We start from the raw sequence: 17,112 nt of genomic DNA on the forward strand, positions 1-17,112 counted from the left end.
ATCCATCCTAAACATTATAAACACCCATCCATGCATCCTTCCAGAAACATTTGCTTACCACACCCCTAACCTCTCCGGCAAGTCTCTACAGACCATCTCAAATAAGCACAATAATATTAAACATTCTGTTTGACAAATTAGCCGCGGCACGAAGCCATCAGAGCTAAATTTATCTCAAAGGCGTCAGTGAAATCTTCCGTGTTGAGGCGTGATGGGCACACTTGATACAAACTCCTGAATTTCCTACAATTCTTGAAACATAGTTTTTATTGTTATTCTCATGCGTATCCTGACAAATTCTAAGTAACTATACTTAATGTGTTATAAAACTCCCTTTAACACTCTTATGAACAGTTATTTATTATTCAATACATATTATGTTCTTTTATTCTATTATCCACATTTTTCCTCTCTTTAATTTATACGATATATACTGCATCTTGAGGTTATCTTGAGTTGATTTCGGGGCTTAGTGTCCCGAGGCATAGTCCCGGATCATACCTCCTTTTTGTTGTCATTGTGGCAGCATGTTTACTCACAGCATGAGTGGCGCTAGGCACTGTTCCTGATATATGTAAATGAACTTCAAGAGGGAAAAGATTTATTCCTTTCATTGTTTGCTGATGATGCAAAAATTTTGAAGAGGAAAAAGACGGCGGAAGATAATATGAGGCTCCAAGATGACCTAGACAGATTGAATGAATGCTGTAACAAATGTCTACTAAAGTTCCACCTCGAGTAAATGCAAGGTCATCAAACTATACAGTGGAAACAGGAGGTCAGACACAGGATACTGAATGAGAGATAAAGTCATTCATGAAACTGACAAAGAGAAAGATCTAGAAGTTGATGTTACACCAAACCTAGTCTCCTGAAGCCCACATCAAGAGAATAACATCTGCGACGTATGCGAGACTATTTAACATCAGAACTGCCTTCAGAAACCTGTGTAAGGAATCATTCAGAACTCTCTATACCCTATATGTATGACCAATCCTGGAGTATGCGGCCCCAGCATGGAGTCTGTACCTTGTCAAGCAGAAGACGAAGCTGGAAAAAGTTCTGAGATATGCCACTAGGCTAGTCCCAGAACTAAGAGACATAAGTTACGAGGAAAAGCTGCGTGAAATGAACCTCACGACACTGGAAGACAGAAGAGTAAGGGGAGACAAGATCACTTCATACAAAATTCTCAAAGAAATTGACAGGGTTATCTTGAGTTGATTTCGGGGCTTTAGTGTCCCCGCGGCCTGGTCCTCAACCAGGCTGCAACCCCCAGGAAGCAGCCCGTGACAGCTGACTAACTCCCAGGTACCTATTTACTGCTATGTAACAGGGGCATAGGATGAAAGAAACTCTGCCCATCGTTTCTCGCTGAAAACCGGGATCGAACCCGGGGCCACAGGATCACGTGTAAAGCGTGCTGTCCGCTCGGCCAACTGGCTCCATTCGGGTAGATAAAGATAAACTGTTTAACACGGGTGGTACACGAACAAGGGGACACAGGTGGAAACTGAGTACCCAAATGAGCCAGCCACAGGGACATTAGAAACAACATTTTCAGTGTCAGGGTAGTTAACAGATGGAATGCATTAGGCAGTGATGTGGTGGAGGTTGACTCCATACAAAGTTTCAAATGTAGATATGAAAGAGCCCAGTAGGCTCAGAAATCAGTACACCAGTTGAGTGACAGTTGAAAGGCGGTACCAAAGAGCCAGAGCGTAACCCCCGCAAACACAAATAGGTGAGTACAGTGAACTAGCCCTCGTCGGCTGATATAAATTTTTCGTCTAAAATTGTCAGTAAATATATTTCATCAACACTCAGAATACACTACTGATAAACTAATATCACTTTAACCTTGCATTAATGCGAGCTTTAGTAAAATTATCATATATTACCCTTATTTGCATCAGAGGAAAGAACCGACAATATTTATAAAATGGATGCTTTGGCTCGGCGAGTCGTGGCCCCTTCCCATCCAACTCTATTCCATCCAGCTAACGTCTGTATAGAGTATACATAAAAAAAATATATATTTTTTATTTTATTTAAATATAAATATTTAATTTTATTTAAATATAAATACATTTAAATATTAAAAATATTTAAATGCTGACATCTCAATCTGAACTTACTGTATTGTATTTGATAGGAAACTGTTATGTAGAATTTAGTTTTTGTCAAAATGTTATTAGACATGTAGTGTGTTCTTAAAATATACGTCTATACATCGCATGCCTCCTAAAGCAAGCATACAATTTCTACGGAAATCGTTTCATAGGTTCAGTACCAAATCGCAATATATACAAATATTTTCTCTATAAAATTAATTAATTACATACATCTTTTTTCATCAATATTATTGACGGAAGTTAATATATTCTTCCAGATATATTAACCATATCAACATTAAACATCTTAACCATGTCAAGCAACCGGAAACACATTGAATCGTTTTCAACGTTATGATACCACAATGATATTAATGATGCAAATGATAATTAATAATAAACTTAACAATTATTATATAGATTTATTTCTTTGCTGTACAACAGAACACTCAACAAAATAACATTAAACTTGTTGAATAATTTAATGCATATTTCAGCTCATTGATGTCATAATGATAGTAATCCTGGCGATGAGTGTGATCTTTGCAATTGTTTGTCGTGTAGGCCTCGTAGTCTGAAAATTATTGTTGAGATGGTTTACCATATAGTTTGATTTCCCATAGACCTAAATGTAAGTAGAGATGGTGTCATTTAGGTCAGCAGAAATCTAGTAGTAGTGGTGACTATAATGGTTTAGTGGCCGGTAACCATAATTAGAGAAGACTGAGTAGGATGGTTCAGGATCTGCAGACCTCTTGTTGAAATGGCGGCGATAACCATGACGGGGAGCGTAGTAGAGAGGATACGATGGTTCAGGCTCTGGTTCGGCAGACCTCTTGTAGTAATGACGATCATAACCATGTCGAAAGCCGGAGGAATAAATTGGGTATGATGGTTCAGGCTCTGGCTCGGCAGACCTCTTTCCATTGTGGTAACGGTGACTGTATGCTGGGTAAGCACTACCGTAATTGCTCGTCACGAAACTGGGCTCTGCATCTCGCTTCTCAATCTCAGAAGCGCAAGCGGCAGCCGCCAGGATTACAAGCACCTAAATATGAAAAAACACACGTACAGTCATATAATATTTAGCAGTAAAGTACTATATTTTCATTCTCGTAAATGAAATATTCTTCGAAGAGACTACTACTTTCCTTGATATTTTATGTAATACATTACATTAAATATTAACCAATATCAGAGAGTCCGATTGTTAGTGCAACTTACCAAGAGCTTCATGGCTGAAAGTTGGTTAGCTGTGGCCACAGCTGAGCGAGTGTGTCTTGCAGCAGTGATGCCGGGCTTTTATACCGGAGTCTTGAGTCCTTGAATCGTATCTCAATGTTATAGTGACGTTCCACTGAGAAAGCTGTAATTAATATGTTTCTTATTTCTTTATTTCATTATTTTTTTCCATATATAATCAATTACATATTATACTATAAGATTTTCCTTTAGGTTAACAAATATAAAACCCTAGTTAAATGTTAAATATTAAATATTTAATATGTTTTACTTTTCGTTAAGACAATGCACTGTTTACGATTCCTTGTTAATCTTAACAAGTACTGCATACTTGGTATATACAGGGATAGTTTACCTTGGTAAATATTTCCATACTGAAATATGATTAGTGGTTGGCAAGTAATCTCATGTTGTAGCTTTAGTACTTCCCTCGGTTTAAAAGTCTTAAACCTAACTTTATTCCAACATGTGCTAGACTTTTCAAGTAATATAGTGTTAGGCAAATGTAAGTATTATTGCGAATTTGGTAATACACTTTCATAAAATTTACTGACTGCATTAAAATATTTTTTTTATTAATTCCAGGTTTTACTGTTTCTTTGAATTACTTTTCAAGTAATTAAAATTTAATTGTAAATATTTTTTTAATTAATTTGAATTAAATAACAAAAAAAATTACTAATTTTATTAGGCAATTTATAAATTATAATGTTATTAATTAATTTAGTTAATTAAATTAATGATTTCATTTTTTATAATTAAAAACTAAATATCAATTTTTTATATGTAATAAAATTATATATAAATTATATTAAGTTATTGATTTAAAAATCAATAATTAATTATATTAACTTGAATTTATCTATATATCTCTATTTATTGTTCATAATATGAAATTTATAAACTTTTATGAGCTCATGAATGTTTCTGGAGATTATCTACTCTCATCAACTACATACATATTTGATAGTATATGCTAGCTAGCAATAAATTGCTAGTACAAAGCTAGCAATATGTTAACGTAGAAAAACGCCAACCCTGTTTTGTGTCTCCGAGAGGCTACAGGATCCAGTAAGTTCAGTAGAACTTCGGTTTCAACTCTTTTAGACAATGTCGTAGCTCAATCGATAAAGGCAGCGTCTGGGATGATCTCGGACGTAGGTTAGAATCCTCGTCACGGACCTTGTGGATTTGTTCATTACAAGGTTCTCTGCATATATAAAGTTTGAAATAAAGTTTGAAATGTGTATAAAATAATACCATAATAAAATAAATTGTATGCGATGTAATTACATCGCATGAATAGAGACCCCAAATTCAATCTCATCGACTACCTCAGTAGTTTGTAAATAACTGTAATATGTTTTTATAACGGATATTAAACTATGAACATATAGCAGTATTTATGTTTTCTTTAAATTATTAACAGTATCTCCTGAGAGTAGTGGTTACCAGATGTGATGAGCGATTATGTAACAAAGAAGTTATTACCCAATGTATACACATCTCCCCAAGACACCTGACTTCACGCTATAAAAGCAGCTACAACCATGATTGTTTTTTCACAGCCCCGCTCCTGTGCCAGGTAATTTCACTATGGCCTCACCATAGCCCGTGCTACTTGGAACTTTTGTTCTGAGTAGCTGAATCTAAAACCACAAACAACAATCATTGTTTGGATAAGTTACAGACCCGCTCCTGTGCCAGGTAAGTCCACAACGGGCTCACCATAGCCCGTGCTACTTGCCCCGCTCCTGTGCCAGGTAAGTCCTCAACTTGCTTACCATAGCCCGTGCTACTTATATATTTATTTATGTATAAACAAGAAGGTACATTGGGTTTGTGAGAATACATAACATGGTATTTACAATCTTGTAAAGCCACTAGTACACGCAACATTTCGGGCAGGTCCCTAATCTAACAGATAATTTTAAGTAGGTAAATTCTAGCGGAATTAATAAAATCATAACAGATACATTGCAAGAAAGAAAAAAATAAGATGAGAGAGACTAGTAAGTATATTAAAGCACATTGGTATATTAAAGCTCACATTGATTGAACTTGATTGGTAATTTAAACGATTATAAATTACCTAATAAAATTAGTAATTTAATTTTTGTTAATTAATTCAAATTAATTAGAAAATATTTACAATTACATTTTAATTACTTGAAAAGTAATTCAAAGAAACAGTAAAACCTGGAATTAATAAAAAAAATATTTTAATGCAGTCAGTAAATCTTATTAAAGTGTATTACCAAATTCGCAATAATACTTACGTTTGCAGGCGATGAGTCACAATAACGTGGCTGAAGTATGTTGACCAGACCACACACTTGAAATTGAAGGGACGACGACGTTTCGGTCCGTCCTGGACCATTCTCAAGTCGATTGTGATGAGGAGGTAGGGGCAGGCAATAAATAGGCAAGAGAGAGCTGAGGAGGAAAGTCAGGTGAAGGGGATAGTAGTAATGAGAACTGCAGCAGGCCTATTGGCCCATACGAGGCAGCTCCTATTATAACCACCGAAGGAGATAGTAATAGGAATAAGAAGAGGATAGCAAGGGAGCGTAAGAGAAGACAATGAACAGAAAAAGGGAGAAGAGAGAAAGAAAAGGAAAGAGAAAGAAAGAAATGGAAGGGGGAAAGCTTATGTTAAGTCACGTTTGTTAGAAAGATTAGTGCATTTGAGTATATACTGTGAAAGGGAAGAGTCCACAGCAACAAAGCCAGGACTCAAGTTCATGTTGGGTACATTGTTTATAGGAGCCGATTCTACAAGACGGCGTCTGTGTAGAGTAGAGGCAGGGAAGATTATTTTGGAGGAAGACCAATCAATGGGATGATTAGAATCCCTCACATGGCAGAAGAGAGCATTGTTAGTGTCTGCAGACTTAACACTTCTCTTGTGTTCTTTAAGTCTGTCATACAGTGTACAGCCAGTTTCGCCAAAGTATTGGAGAGGACAAGATGAACAGGAAATAGAGTAGACACCAGCAGCATTAGAAGCAGGAGGAGCAGTGTGAACTAGATTGCTACAAAGTGTGTTAGTTTGTCGAAAGGCGAGTTTAATGTCAAGAGGACGAAAGGTATTGGTAAAAGTTTTGAGTTAAGATATGAAGGGAAGGCATAGTACAGTGCTACTAGTGTTGGAAGCAGGTTTAGGATGAAAGAAATTTAACGAAATGTACGAAACGTCGTCGTCCCTTCAATTTCTAGTGTGTGGTCTGGTCAAAATACTTACATTTGCCTAACACTATATTACTTGAAAAGTCTAGCACATGTTGGAATAAAGTTAGGTTTAAGACTTTTAAACCGAGGGAAGTACTAAAGCTACAACATGAGATTACTTGCCAACCACTAATCATATTTCAGTATGGAAATATTTACCAAGGTAAACTATCCCTGTATATACCAATTATGCAGTACTTGCTAAGATTAACAAGGAATCGTAAACAGTGCATTGCCTTAACGAAAAGTAAAACATATTAAATATTTAACATTTAACTAGGGTTTTATATTTGTTAACCTAAAGGAAAATCTTATAATATAATATGTAATTGATTATATATGGAAAAAAATAATAAAATAAAGAGATAAGAAACATATTAATTACAGCTTTCTCAGTGGAACGTCACTATAACATTGAGATACGATTCAAGGACTCAAGACTCTCCGGTATAAAAGCCCGGCATCACTGCTGCAAGACACACTCGCTCAGCTGTGGCCACAGCTAACCAACTTTCAGCCATGAAGCTCTTGGTAAGTTGCATTAACAATCGGACTCTCTGATATTGGTTAATATTTAATGTAATGTATTACATAAAATATCAAGGAAAGTAGTAGTCTTTTCGAAGAATATTTCATTTACGCGAATGAAAATATAGTACTTTACTGCTAAATATTATATGACTGTACGTGTGATTTTTCATATTTAGGTGCTTGTGATCCTGGCGGCTGCCGCTTGCGCTTCTGAGATTGAGAAGCGAGATGCAGAGCCCAGTTACGTGACGAGCAATTACGGTAGTGCTTACCCAGCATACAGTCACCGTTACCACAATGGAAAGAGGTCTGCCGAGCCAGAGCCTGAACCATCATACCCAATTTATTCCTCCGGCCTTCGACATGGTTATGATCGTCATTACTACAAGAGGTCTGCCGAACCAGAGCCTGAACCATCGTATCCTCTCTACTACGCTCCCCGTCATGGTTATCGCCGACATTTCTACAAGAGGTCTGCAGATCCTGAACCATCCTACTCAGTCTTCTCTAATTATGGTTACCGGCCACTAAACTATTATAGTCAACACTATTACTAGATTTCTGCTGACCTAAATGACACCATCTCTACTTACATTTAGGTCTATGGGAAATCAAACTATATGGTAAACCATCTCAACAATAATTTTCAGACTACGAGGCCTACATGACAAACAATTGCAAAGATCACACTCATCGCCAGGATTACTATCATTATGACATCAATGAGCTGAAATATGCATTAAATTATTCAACAAGTTTAATGTTATTTTGTTGAGTGTTCTGTTGTACAGCAAAGAAATAAATCTATATAATAATTGTTAAGTTTATTATTAATTATCATTTGCATCATTAATATCATAGTGGTATCATAACGATGAAAACGATTCAATGTGTTTCCGGTTGCTTGACATGGTTAAGATGTTTAATGTTGATATGGTTAATATATCTGGAAGAATATATTAACGTCCGTCAATAATATTGATGAAAAAAGATGTATGTAATAAATTAATTTTATAGAGAAAATACTTGTATATATTGCGATTTGGTACTGAACCTATGAAACGATTTGCGTGGAAATTGTATGCTTGCTTTAGGAGGCATGCGATGTATAGACGTATATTTTAAATACACACTACATGTCTAATAACATTTTGAAAAAACTAAATTCTATATAACAGTTTCCTATCAAATGCAATACAGTAAGTTCAGATTGAGATGTCAGCATTTAAATATTTTTAATATTTAAATGTATTTATATTTAAATAAAATTAAATATTTATATATAAATAAAATAAAAAAATATATTTTTTTTATGTATACTCTATACAGACGTTAGCTGGAAGGAATAGAGTTGGATGGGAAGGGGCCACGACTCGCCGAGCCAAAGCATCCATTTTATAAATATTGTCGGTTCTTTCCTCTGATGCAAATATGGGTAATATATGATAATATTTACTAAGACTCGCATTAATGCAAGGTTAAAGTGATATTAGTTTATAAGTAGAGTATTCTGAGTGTTGATGAAATATATTTACTGACAATTTTAGACGAAAAAATTTATATCAGCCCACGAGGGCTAGTTCACTGTACTCACCTATTTGTGTTTGCGGGGGTTACGCTCTGGCTCTTTGGTACCGCCTCTCAACTCTCAATCAACTGGTGTACAGATTCCTGAGCCTACTGGGCTCTTTCATATCTACATTTGAAACTTTGTATGGAGTCAACCTCCACCACATCACTGCCTTATGCATTCCATCTGTTAACTACCCTGACACTGAAAATGTTGTTTCTAATGTCCCTGTGGCTGGCTCATTTGGGTACTCAGTTTCCACCTGTGTCCCCTTATTCGTGTACCACCCGTGTTAAACAGTTTATCTTTATCTACCCGAATGGAGCCAGTTGGCCGAGCGGACAGCACGCTTTACACGTGATCCTGTGGCCTCGGGTTCGATCCCGGGCTTCGGCGAGAAACGACGGGCAGAGTTTCTTTCACCCTATGCCCCTGTTACATAGCAGTAAATAGGTACCTGGGAGTTAGTCAGCTGTCACGGGCTGCTTCCTGGAGGTGGCGGCCTGTTTGAGGACCAGACCGCGGGGACACTAAAGCCCAGAAATCAACTCAAGATAACCCTGTCAATTCCTTTGAGAATTTTGTATGAAGTGATCTTGTCTCCCCTTACTCTTCTGTCTTCCAGTGTCATGAGGTTCATTTCACGCAGCTTTTCCTCGTAACTTATGCCTCTTAGTTCTGGGACTAGCCTAGTGGCATATCTCAGAACTTTTTCCAGCTTCGTCTTTTGCTTGACAAGGTACAGACTCCATGCTGGGGCCCCATACTCAAGGATTGGTCATACATATAGGGTATAGAGAGTTCTGAATGATTCCTTACACAGGTTTCTGAAGGCAGTTCTGATGTTAGATAGTCTCGCATACGTCGCAGATGTTATTCTCTTGATGTGGGCTTCAGGAGACTAGGTTTGGTGTAACATCAACTTCTAGATCTTTCTCTATGTCCGTTTAATGAATGACTTTATCTCTCATTCAGTATCCTGTGTCTGACCTCCTGTTTCCACTGTATAGTTTCATGACCTTGCATTTACTCGAGGTGGAACTTTAGTAGACATTTGTTAGACCATTCATTCAATCTGTCTAGGTCATCTTGGAGCCTCATATTATCTTCCGCCGTCCTTTTCCTCTTTAAAATTTTTGCATCATCAGCAAATAATGAAAGGAATGAAGCTTTTCCCTCTTGAAGTTCATTTACATATATCAGGAACAGTGCTTAGCGCCACTCATGCTGTGAGTAAACATGCTGCCACAATGACAACAAAAAGGAGGCATGGTCCGGGACCATGCCTCGGGACACTAAGCCCCGAAATCAGCCCAAGATAACCTCAAGATGCAGTATATAGCGTATAAATTAAAGAGAGGAAAAATGTGGATAATAGATTAAAAGAACATAATAAGTATTGAATAGTAAATAACTGTTCATATGAGTGTTAAAGGGAGTTTTATAACACATTAAGTATAGTTACTCAGAATTTGTCAGGATACGCATGAGAATAACAATAAATACTATGTTTCAAGAATTGTAGGAAATTCAGGAGTTTGTATCAAGTGTGACCATCACGCCTCAACACAGAAGATTTCACTGACGCCTTTGAGATAAATTTAGCTCTGATGGCTTCGTGCCGCAGTTAATTTGTCAAACAAAATGTTTAATATTATTGTATATATATATATTTTATATATGCGAACAAGCCTGAATGGTCCCCAGGACATATGCAACTGAAAACTCACACCCCAGACTGGGGTGTGAGTTTTCAGTTGCATATGTCCTGGGGACCATTCAGGCTTGTTCGCATTTGTGTTCCTCACGTGTTGCCCCAAAGAATGAGGTGATTTGGTAAAATGCTATGCCCAAGATAACTATCCGAGTGCCGGCGGTGGGGTGGTTCAAATAGCCTCGGCTATCACCTCATTTTGTCCGGTCGTGATGGTCAAGTGGATTAAGGCGTCTTGTACATACCAGATGCGTTGCTTCTGGGAGTATGGGTTCGAGTCACTTCTGGGATATTTTATATATAAATGTATATATAAATATTTAATATATATATATATATATACATATATATATATATATATATATATATATATATATATATATATATATGTATATATATATATATATATATATATATATATATATATATATATATATATGTATATATATATATATATATATATATATATATATATATATATATATATATATATATATATTTGTATATATATATATATATATATATATATATATATATATATATATATATATATATATATATATATATTGATACTGATATATATACTGATACTGATATATATACTGATACTGATACTGAGAGATTCAGCAAGAATACACGATCCTGCTTTCACTGAATGTTCATATCAGTGGGATGTTCTTGCAGCCCCAGCAACCATTATTGAGCCAACAAAACAACACAAACAATCCGGCTGGGACCACCCTGTAGTGGAAAAAGTAGTTGATGCCATGCTCAGCGTCGCAACATCAGACAAGGAGAAAACCCGTGTCAGACAGTGCGTGCCAACCATGCAGGAGACTTCCTCCTGGCAGTACCCATGTCAGCAATGGGCACACGCCTAGATCCAGAATCCCTTCGTGTAGCAGTGGCCCTCCCTCTTGGTGCCCCAATTCACACTGAATACAAGTGTATTTGCAACAGAGTGGAAGCAGACCAATACGGACTGCATGGGTTGCATTGCGGAAGCACAAAGAGCTGGCATGCAAGACACAAAGAGGTCAATGACATCATCAGGAGAAACCTCGTCTGAGCTAGGTGCCCAGCGGAGAGAGAACCACGCATCCTAGGTGTCCAAAACCTGGATTTCCCTGCACTTCGCCCTGATGGCATCACCATATACTCCTGGAAGGAGGGTAGACAGTTGGTGTGGGACTACACGTGTGTATCCACCTTGGCTGACACCTATGTACACTTCGGAGCTGATCACGCAGGTGGGGCGGCCAACCACAGGGAAACAGCAAAATCACTCAAGTACAGGAGACTGGAAGGTCAATACCTCTTTGTTCCCATAGCGTCTCAGACGCATGGCCCCTGGGGCAAGAGTGCCTTGGGATTTCTCAAGGAATTAGGTTCCAAGCTCATTGACGCCACCAGATACCCAAGAGCTTCCAGTGTTTTGTTTCAGCGTCTCAGTGTGGCGATCCAGAGGGGAAATGCTTGCTGCGTCCTCGGTTCCTGTCCGGAAGCGGAGGAGCTTCAAGAGATCCATAACCTTTAGGCATTTGTCTTGTATGTTTTGTAACCTTTAAATACACAATAAAGAACAAAAAAAAAAAAGGAAGGGGGTGGTAGGAGAAATGCACACAAACTGTATTGGAGGGGACCTACATTCCCTCCAATGCGTTATGTGTGGTTTCCTCCGAGGTTATGGGTCCCCGTTCTTCCAGCCAGAGGTGGTACTCCCTTCCCTATTAATATATATATATATATATATATATATATATATATATATATATATATATATATATATATATATATATATATATATATATATATATATATATATTTATTTATTTATATATATATATATTATTAAATATGACCGAAAAAGTAAGATTAATAATTCTAACACGAATTTTCTCCATCTTTCGTACATTTCATTTCACTGTTGGTGGTAATTAAAAAATCAATTCTCCAAAACTCATTTTTATTTCTAGTCTGACGCGACACTTGAGCGTGTTTCGTAAAACTTATTACATTTTCAAAGACTGTTTCGTGTTCTGTCTTGTGTTTAGGAATTTAATACCCTATTAATACCACCTCACCCCATCCACCTCACTCAAATGTAGATATAAAGAAATCGAAGTTGTGTAAGTTCTATTCAGTTGTGTATGTGTAAACTAAAGTCTTTGAAAATGTAGTAAGTTTTATGAAACGCGCTCAAGTGTCGCGTCAGACTAGAAATAAAAATAAATTTTGGAGAATTTATTTTTGAATTACCACCAACAGTGAAAAGAACCGTACGAAAGATCGAGAAAATTCGTGTTAGAATTATTAATCTTACTTTTTCGGTCATATTTAATAATGTATGTCTACAGGAAAGACTGCTACCAAAATATACTAATATTAAAACGCACGACCTAGCAGCAAGGAATCAAGCCTTCACGGTAAAATATCGCCAGGATCTGATTCGTGATCAGATATACAAGGCAGAAAATGAAATCAAAGACAACAAAACGCAACTACTTCATGCTACAAACGAATGGAGAAATAGCAACATCGACGAAAGTCTCCGTACCCGCATTGAACAACATCTCGACTACCTCACACACCGACATCACCTCAGCACTGAAACAAGGATCATCAAGAAACTAACAACGTTATATGGAGGACCTATGGCAATTCCACGACCAAGAGATGGCTTCCTGAACCTTGCAGGAATTAACCTCACTGAGGACCAAGTCACTCTCCTAAATCTAGGTATAAACTGTCACGTTATGTCCAGACCGAGTGAGATGGCCCGGAAAGTGGAGTTGGAAATTCTGTTGGACGACATATTCGACCTCGAGACACAAAAGAAGGTCACTACCAAAGATACCTTACAAGCAGAACTTATTGCGGAAGGAGGAAAGAATCGAGGCAACTACAGAAGCACCATACTGTCCCCCGAGCTCAAAGCGGCAGCTAAAAGCCTTCGTGAGAACAAGGAGATAGTTGTCAGGAGAGGTGACAAGTCGCCAATATACGTCATTCTTAAAAAAGACGAATATCTGGCGCAAATTTACATTTGCCTAACACTACATTACTTGAAAAGTCTAGCACATGTTGGAATAAAGTTAGGTTTAAGACTTTTAAACCGAGGGAAGTACTAAAGCTACAACATGAGATTACTTGCCAACCACTAATCATATTTCAGTATGGAAATATTTACCAAGGTAAACTATCCCTGTATATACCAAGTATGCAGTACTTGCTAAGATTAACAAGGAATCGTAAACAGTGCATTGTCTTAACGAAAAGTAAAACATTAAATATTTAATATTTAACATTTAACTAGGGTTTTATATTTGTTAACCTAAAGGAAAATCTTATAATATAATATGTAATTTATTATATATGGAAAAAAAATAAAATAAAGAGATAAGAAACATATTAATTACAGCTTTCTCAGTGGAACGTCACTATAACATTGAGATACGATTCAAGGACTCAAGACTCTCCGGTATAAAAGCCCGGCATCACTGCTGCAAGACACACTCGCTCAGCTGTGGCCACAGCTAACCAACTTTCAGCCATGAAGCTCTTGGTAAGTTGCACTAACAATCGGACTCTCTGATATTGGTTAATATTTAATGTAATGTATTACATAAAATATCAAGGAAAGTAGTAGTCTTTTCGAAGAATATTTCATTTACGCGAATGAAAATATAGTACTTTACTGCTAAATATTATATGACTGTACGTGTGATTTTTCATATTTAGGTGCTTGTGATCCTGGCGGCTGCCGCTTGCGCTTCTGAGATTGAGAAGCGAGATGCAGAGCCCAGTTACGTGACGAGCAATTACGGTAGTGCTTACCCAGCATACAGTCACCGTTACCACAATGGAAAGAGGTCTGCCGAGCCAGAGCCTGAACCATCATACCCAATTTATTCCTCCGGCCTTCGACATGGTTATGATCGTCATTACTACAAGAGGTCTGCCGAACCAGAGCCTGAACCATCGTATCCTCTCTACTACGCTCCCCGTCATAGTTATCGCCGACATTTCTACAAGAGGTCTGCAGATCCTGAACCATCCTACTCAGTCTTCTCTAATTATGGTTACCGGCCACTAAACTATTATAGTCAACACTATTACTAGATTTCTGCTGACCTAAATGACACCATCTCTACTTACATTTAGGTCTATGGGAAATCAAACTATATGGTAAACCATCTCAACAATAATTTTCAGACTACGAGGCCTACATGACAAACAATTGCAAAGATCACACTCATCGCCAGGATTACTATCATTATGACATCAATGAGCTGAAATATGCATTAAATTATTCAACAAGTTTAATGTTATTTTGTTGAGTGTTCTGTTGTACAGCAAAGAAATAAATCTATATAATAATTGTTAAGTTTATTATTAATTATCATTTGCATCATTAATATCATAGTGGTATCATAACGATGAAAACGATTCAATGTGTTTCCGGTTGCTTGACATGGTTAAGATGTTTAATGTTGATATGGTTAATATATCTGGAAGAATATATTAACGTCCGTCAATAATATTGATGAAAAAAGATGTATGTAATAAATTAATTTTATAGAGAAAATACTTAACAACTTCCTCAAGCTACTATTGAAGAACTTGATGATGTCCTCAAGAGGATTTTTCCTAAGCTTAGTGTACGTTGAAGAATCTAGGAGGAGATCATTCATTTTCGAAATATATTCCTCCTTGTTTAAAATAACAATACTGCTGGATTTATCAGCCTTTGTTATATGAATGGAAGGATCGGCTCTTAAACATCTAAACATCTAAAGATTTAAAATGTAGAATATCGCAACATAAATACTCTGTAAGACATGGCCAATTGTCTAATGCTTTGTTTGTGCATTTGTCAGAAAAAGCTCACCAAATTGATTGGGAGAGTGCTTCTTCAATAACAAATTGTAAAAGCACCTATAACAGAAACATAATTGAATCTGCTTTGATACAGATCACCAAAGAAAGTAATTTGAATATTAGCAGTGGTCTATATAACTTAGATCCATTTCTAATAGATCAGCTAAAGGGCGATTTAAGTAGGATCATTGAAAAACATTTGTCTCACTAATTTATTGTATATATTTACCTCTTTATGTTATAATTACCTATGTATTATGCTTGTATGTCTGCTGTATCAGATGGGCCATTGGGCTACATCGGATGCGCCAATTGGGTGCATCTGATGGGCCAATGGGCCGTCTGCGTTGTCCAAGTATTGTACCTCACCTTACTTCACCACTCTCTCCTGCCTATTTATACCCATCACTCGATCTGTAAAATGACCTTCTGAAGATGTATTTAATATACGAAAGTACTTAAGGAAATTTCCTGTTTCATTTTTCCTCTGTGGTCTGACATTGTCATATATATATATATATATATATATATATATATATATATATATATGTGTGTATATCACGAAAATAAACACGTGATTAAGAATGTGACAATGTCAGACCACGGAGGAAAAATGAAACAGGAAATTTCCTTAAGTACTTTCGTATATTAAATACATCTTCAGAAGGACCTTCTGAAGATGTATTTAATATACGAAAGTACTTAAGGAAATTTCCTGTTTCATTTTTCCTCCGTGGTCTGACATATATATATATATATATATAAATATATATATATATATATATATATATATATATATATATATATATATATATATATATATATTATTAAATATGACCGAAAAAGTAAGATTAATAATTCTAACACGAATTTTCTCAATCTTTCGTACATTACGCTTCACTGTTGGAGGTAAATTAAAAATCACTTCTCCAAAATTCATTTTTATTTCTAGTCTGACGCGACACGGGCGCGTTTCGTAAAACTTATTACATTTTCAAAGACTTCACAAATACACAACTGATTAGAACTTGCAAGTTCTAATCAGTTGTGTATTTGTGAAGTCTTTGAAAATGTAATAAGTTTTACGAAACGCGCCCGTGTCGCGTCAGACTAGAAATAAAAATGAATTTTGGAGAAGTGATTTTTAATTTACCTCCAACAGTGAAGCGTAATGTACGAAAGATTGAGAAAATTCGTGTTAGAATTATTAATCTTACTTTTTCGGTCAAATTTAATAATATATGTCTACAGGAAAGACTGCTACCAAAATATACTAATATATGTATATATATATATATATATATATATATAAAGAATGTATATATATATACATTCATTATATATATACTATATATATATATATATATATATAAAGAATGTATATATATATACATTCATTAAATATATACTATATATATATATATATATATATATATATATATATATATATATATATATATATATATATATATATATATATATATATATATATATATATATATATATATATGTCGTACCTAATAGCCAGAACGCACTTCTCAGCCTACTATTCAAGGCCCGATTTGCCTAATAAGCCAAGTTTTCATGAATTAATGTTTTTTCGTCTACCTAAAATACCTAACCTAACCTAACCTAGCTTTTTTTGGCTACCTAACCTAACCTTACCTATAAATATAGGTTAGGTTAGGTTCGGTCATATATCTACGTTAATTTTAACTCCAATAAAAAAAAAATTACCTCATACATAGAGAAAAGGGTTGCTTTATCATTTCATAAGAAAAAAATTATAGTAAATATATTAATTCAGGAAAACTTGGCTTATTAGGCAA

General features: G+C 35.9%; 3 protein-coding genes across 3 annotated transcripts; 2 read left to right on the top strand and 1 right to left on the bottom strand.

The window, feature by feature from the left end:
* Nucleotides 1-2,781: 2,781 nt before the first annotated feature.
* Nucleotides 2,782-3,350, bottom strand: LOC123752730 (uncharacterized). The gene is made up of 2 exons (XM_045734755.2): nucleotides 3,339-3,350; nucleotides 2,782-3,162 (listed from the first exon to the last, which is right to left on the bottom strand). The coding sequence occupies exons 1-2, from the start codon at nucleotides 3,348-3,350 to the stop codon at nucleotides 2,782-2,784; spliced, it is 393 nt and encodes a 130-aa protein (XP_045590711.2).
* A 3,756-nt stretch (nucleotides 3,351-7,106) lies between these two features.
* On the top strand, nucleotides 7,107-7,675 carry LOC138352678 (uncharacterized). The gene is made up of 2 exons (XM_069305254.1): nucleotides 7,107-7,118; nucleotides 7,295-7,675. The coding sequence occupies exons 1-2, from the start codon at nucleotides 7,107-7,109 to the stop codon at nucleotides 7,673-7,675; spliced, it is 393 nt and encodes a 130-aa protein (XP_069161355.1).
* Nucleotides 7,676-13,955: 6,280 nt separating this feature from the next.
* On the top strand, nucleotides 13,956-14,524 carry LOC138352679 (uncharacterized). The gene is made up of 2 exons (XM_069305255.1): nucleotides 13,956-13,967; nucleotides 14,144-14,524. Exons 1-2 carry the CDS (start codon nucleotides 13,956-13,958, stop codon nucleotides 14,522-14,524), a joined length of 393 nt encoding a protein of 130 aa, XP_069161356.1.
* The last annotated feature ends 2,588 nt before the right edge of the window (nucleotides 14,525-17,112 follow it).

The sequence above is a fragment of the Procambarus clarkii genome, chromosome 54 (assembly GCF_040958095.1).
Source record: "Procambarus clarkii isolate CNS0578487 chromosome 54, FALCON_Pclarkii_2.0, whole genome shotgun sequence".
NCBI lineage: Eukaryota > Metazoa > Arthropoda > Malacostraca > Decapoda > Cambaridae > Procambarus > Procambarus clarkii.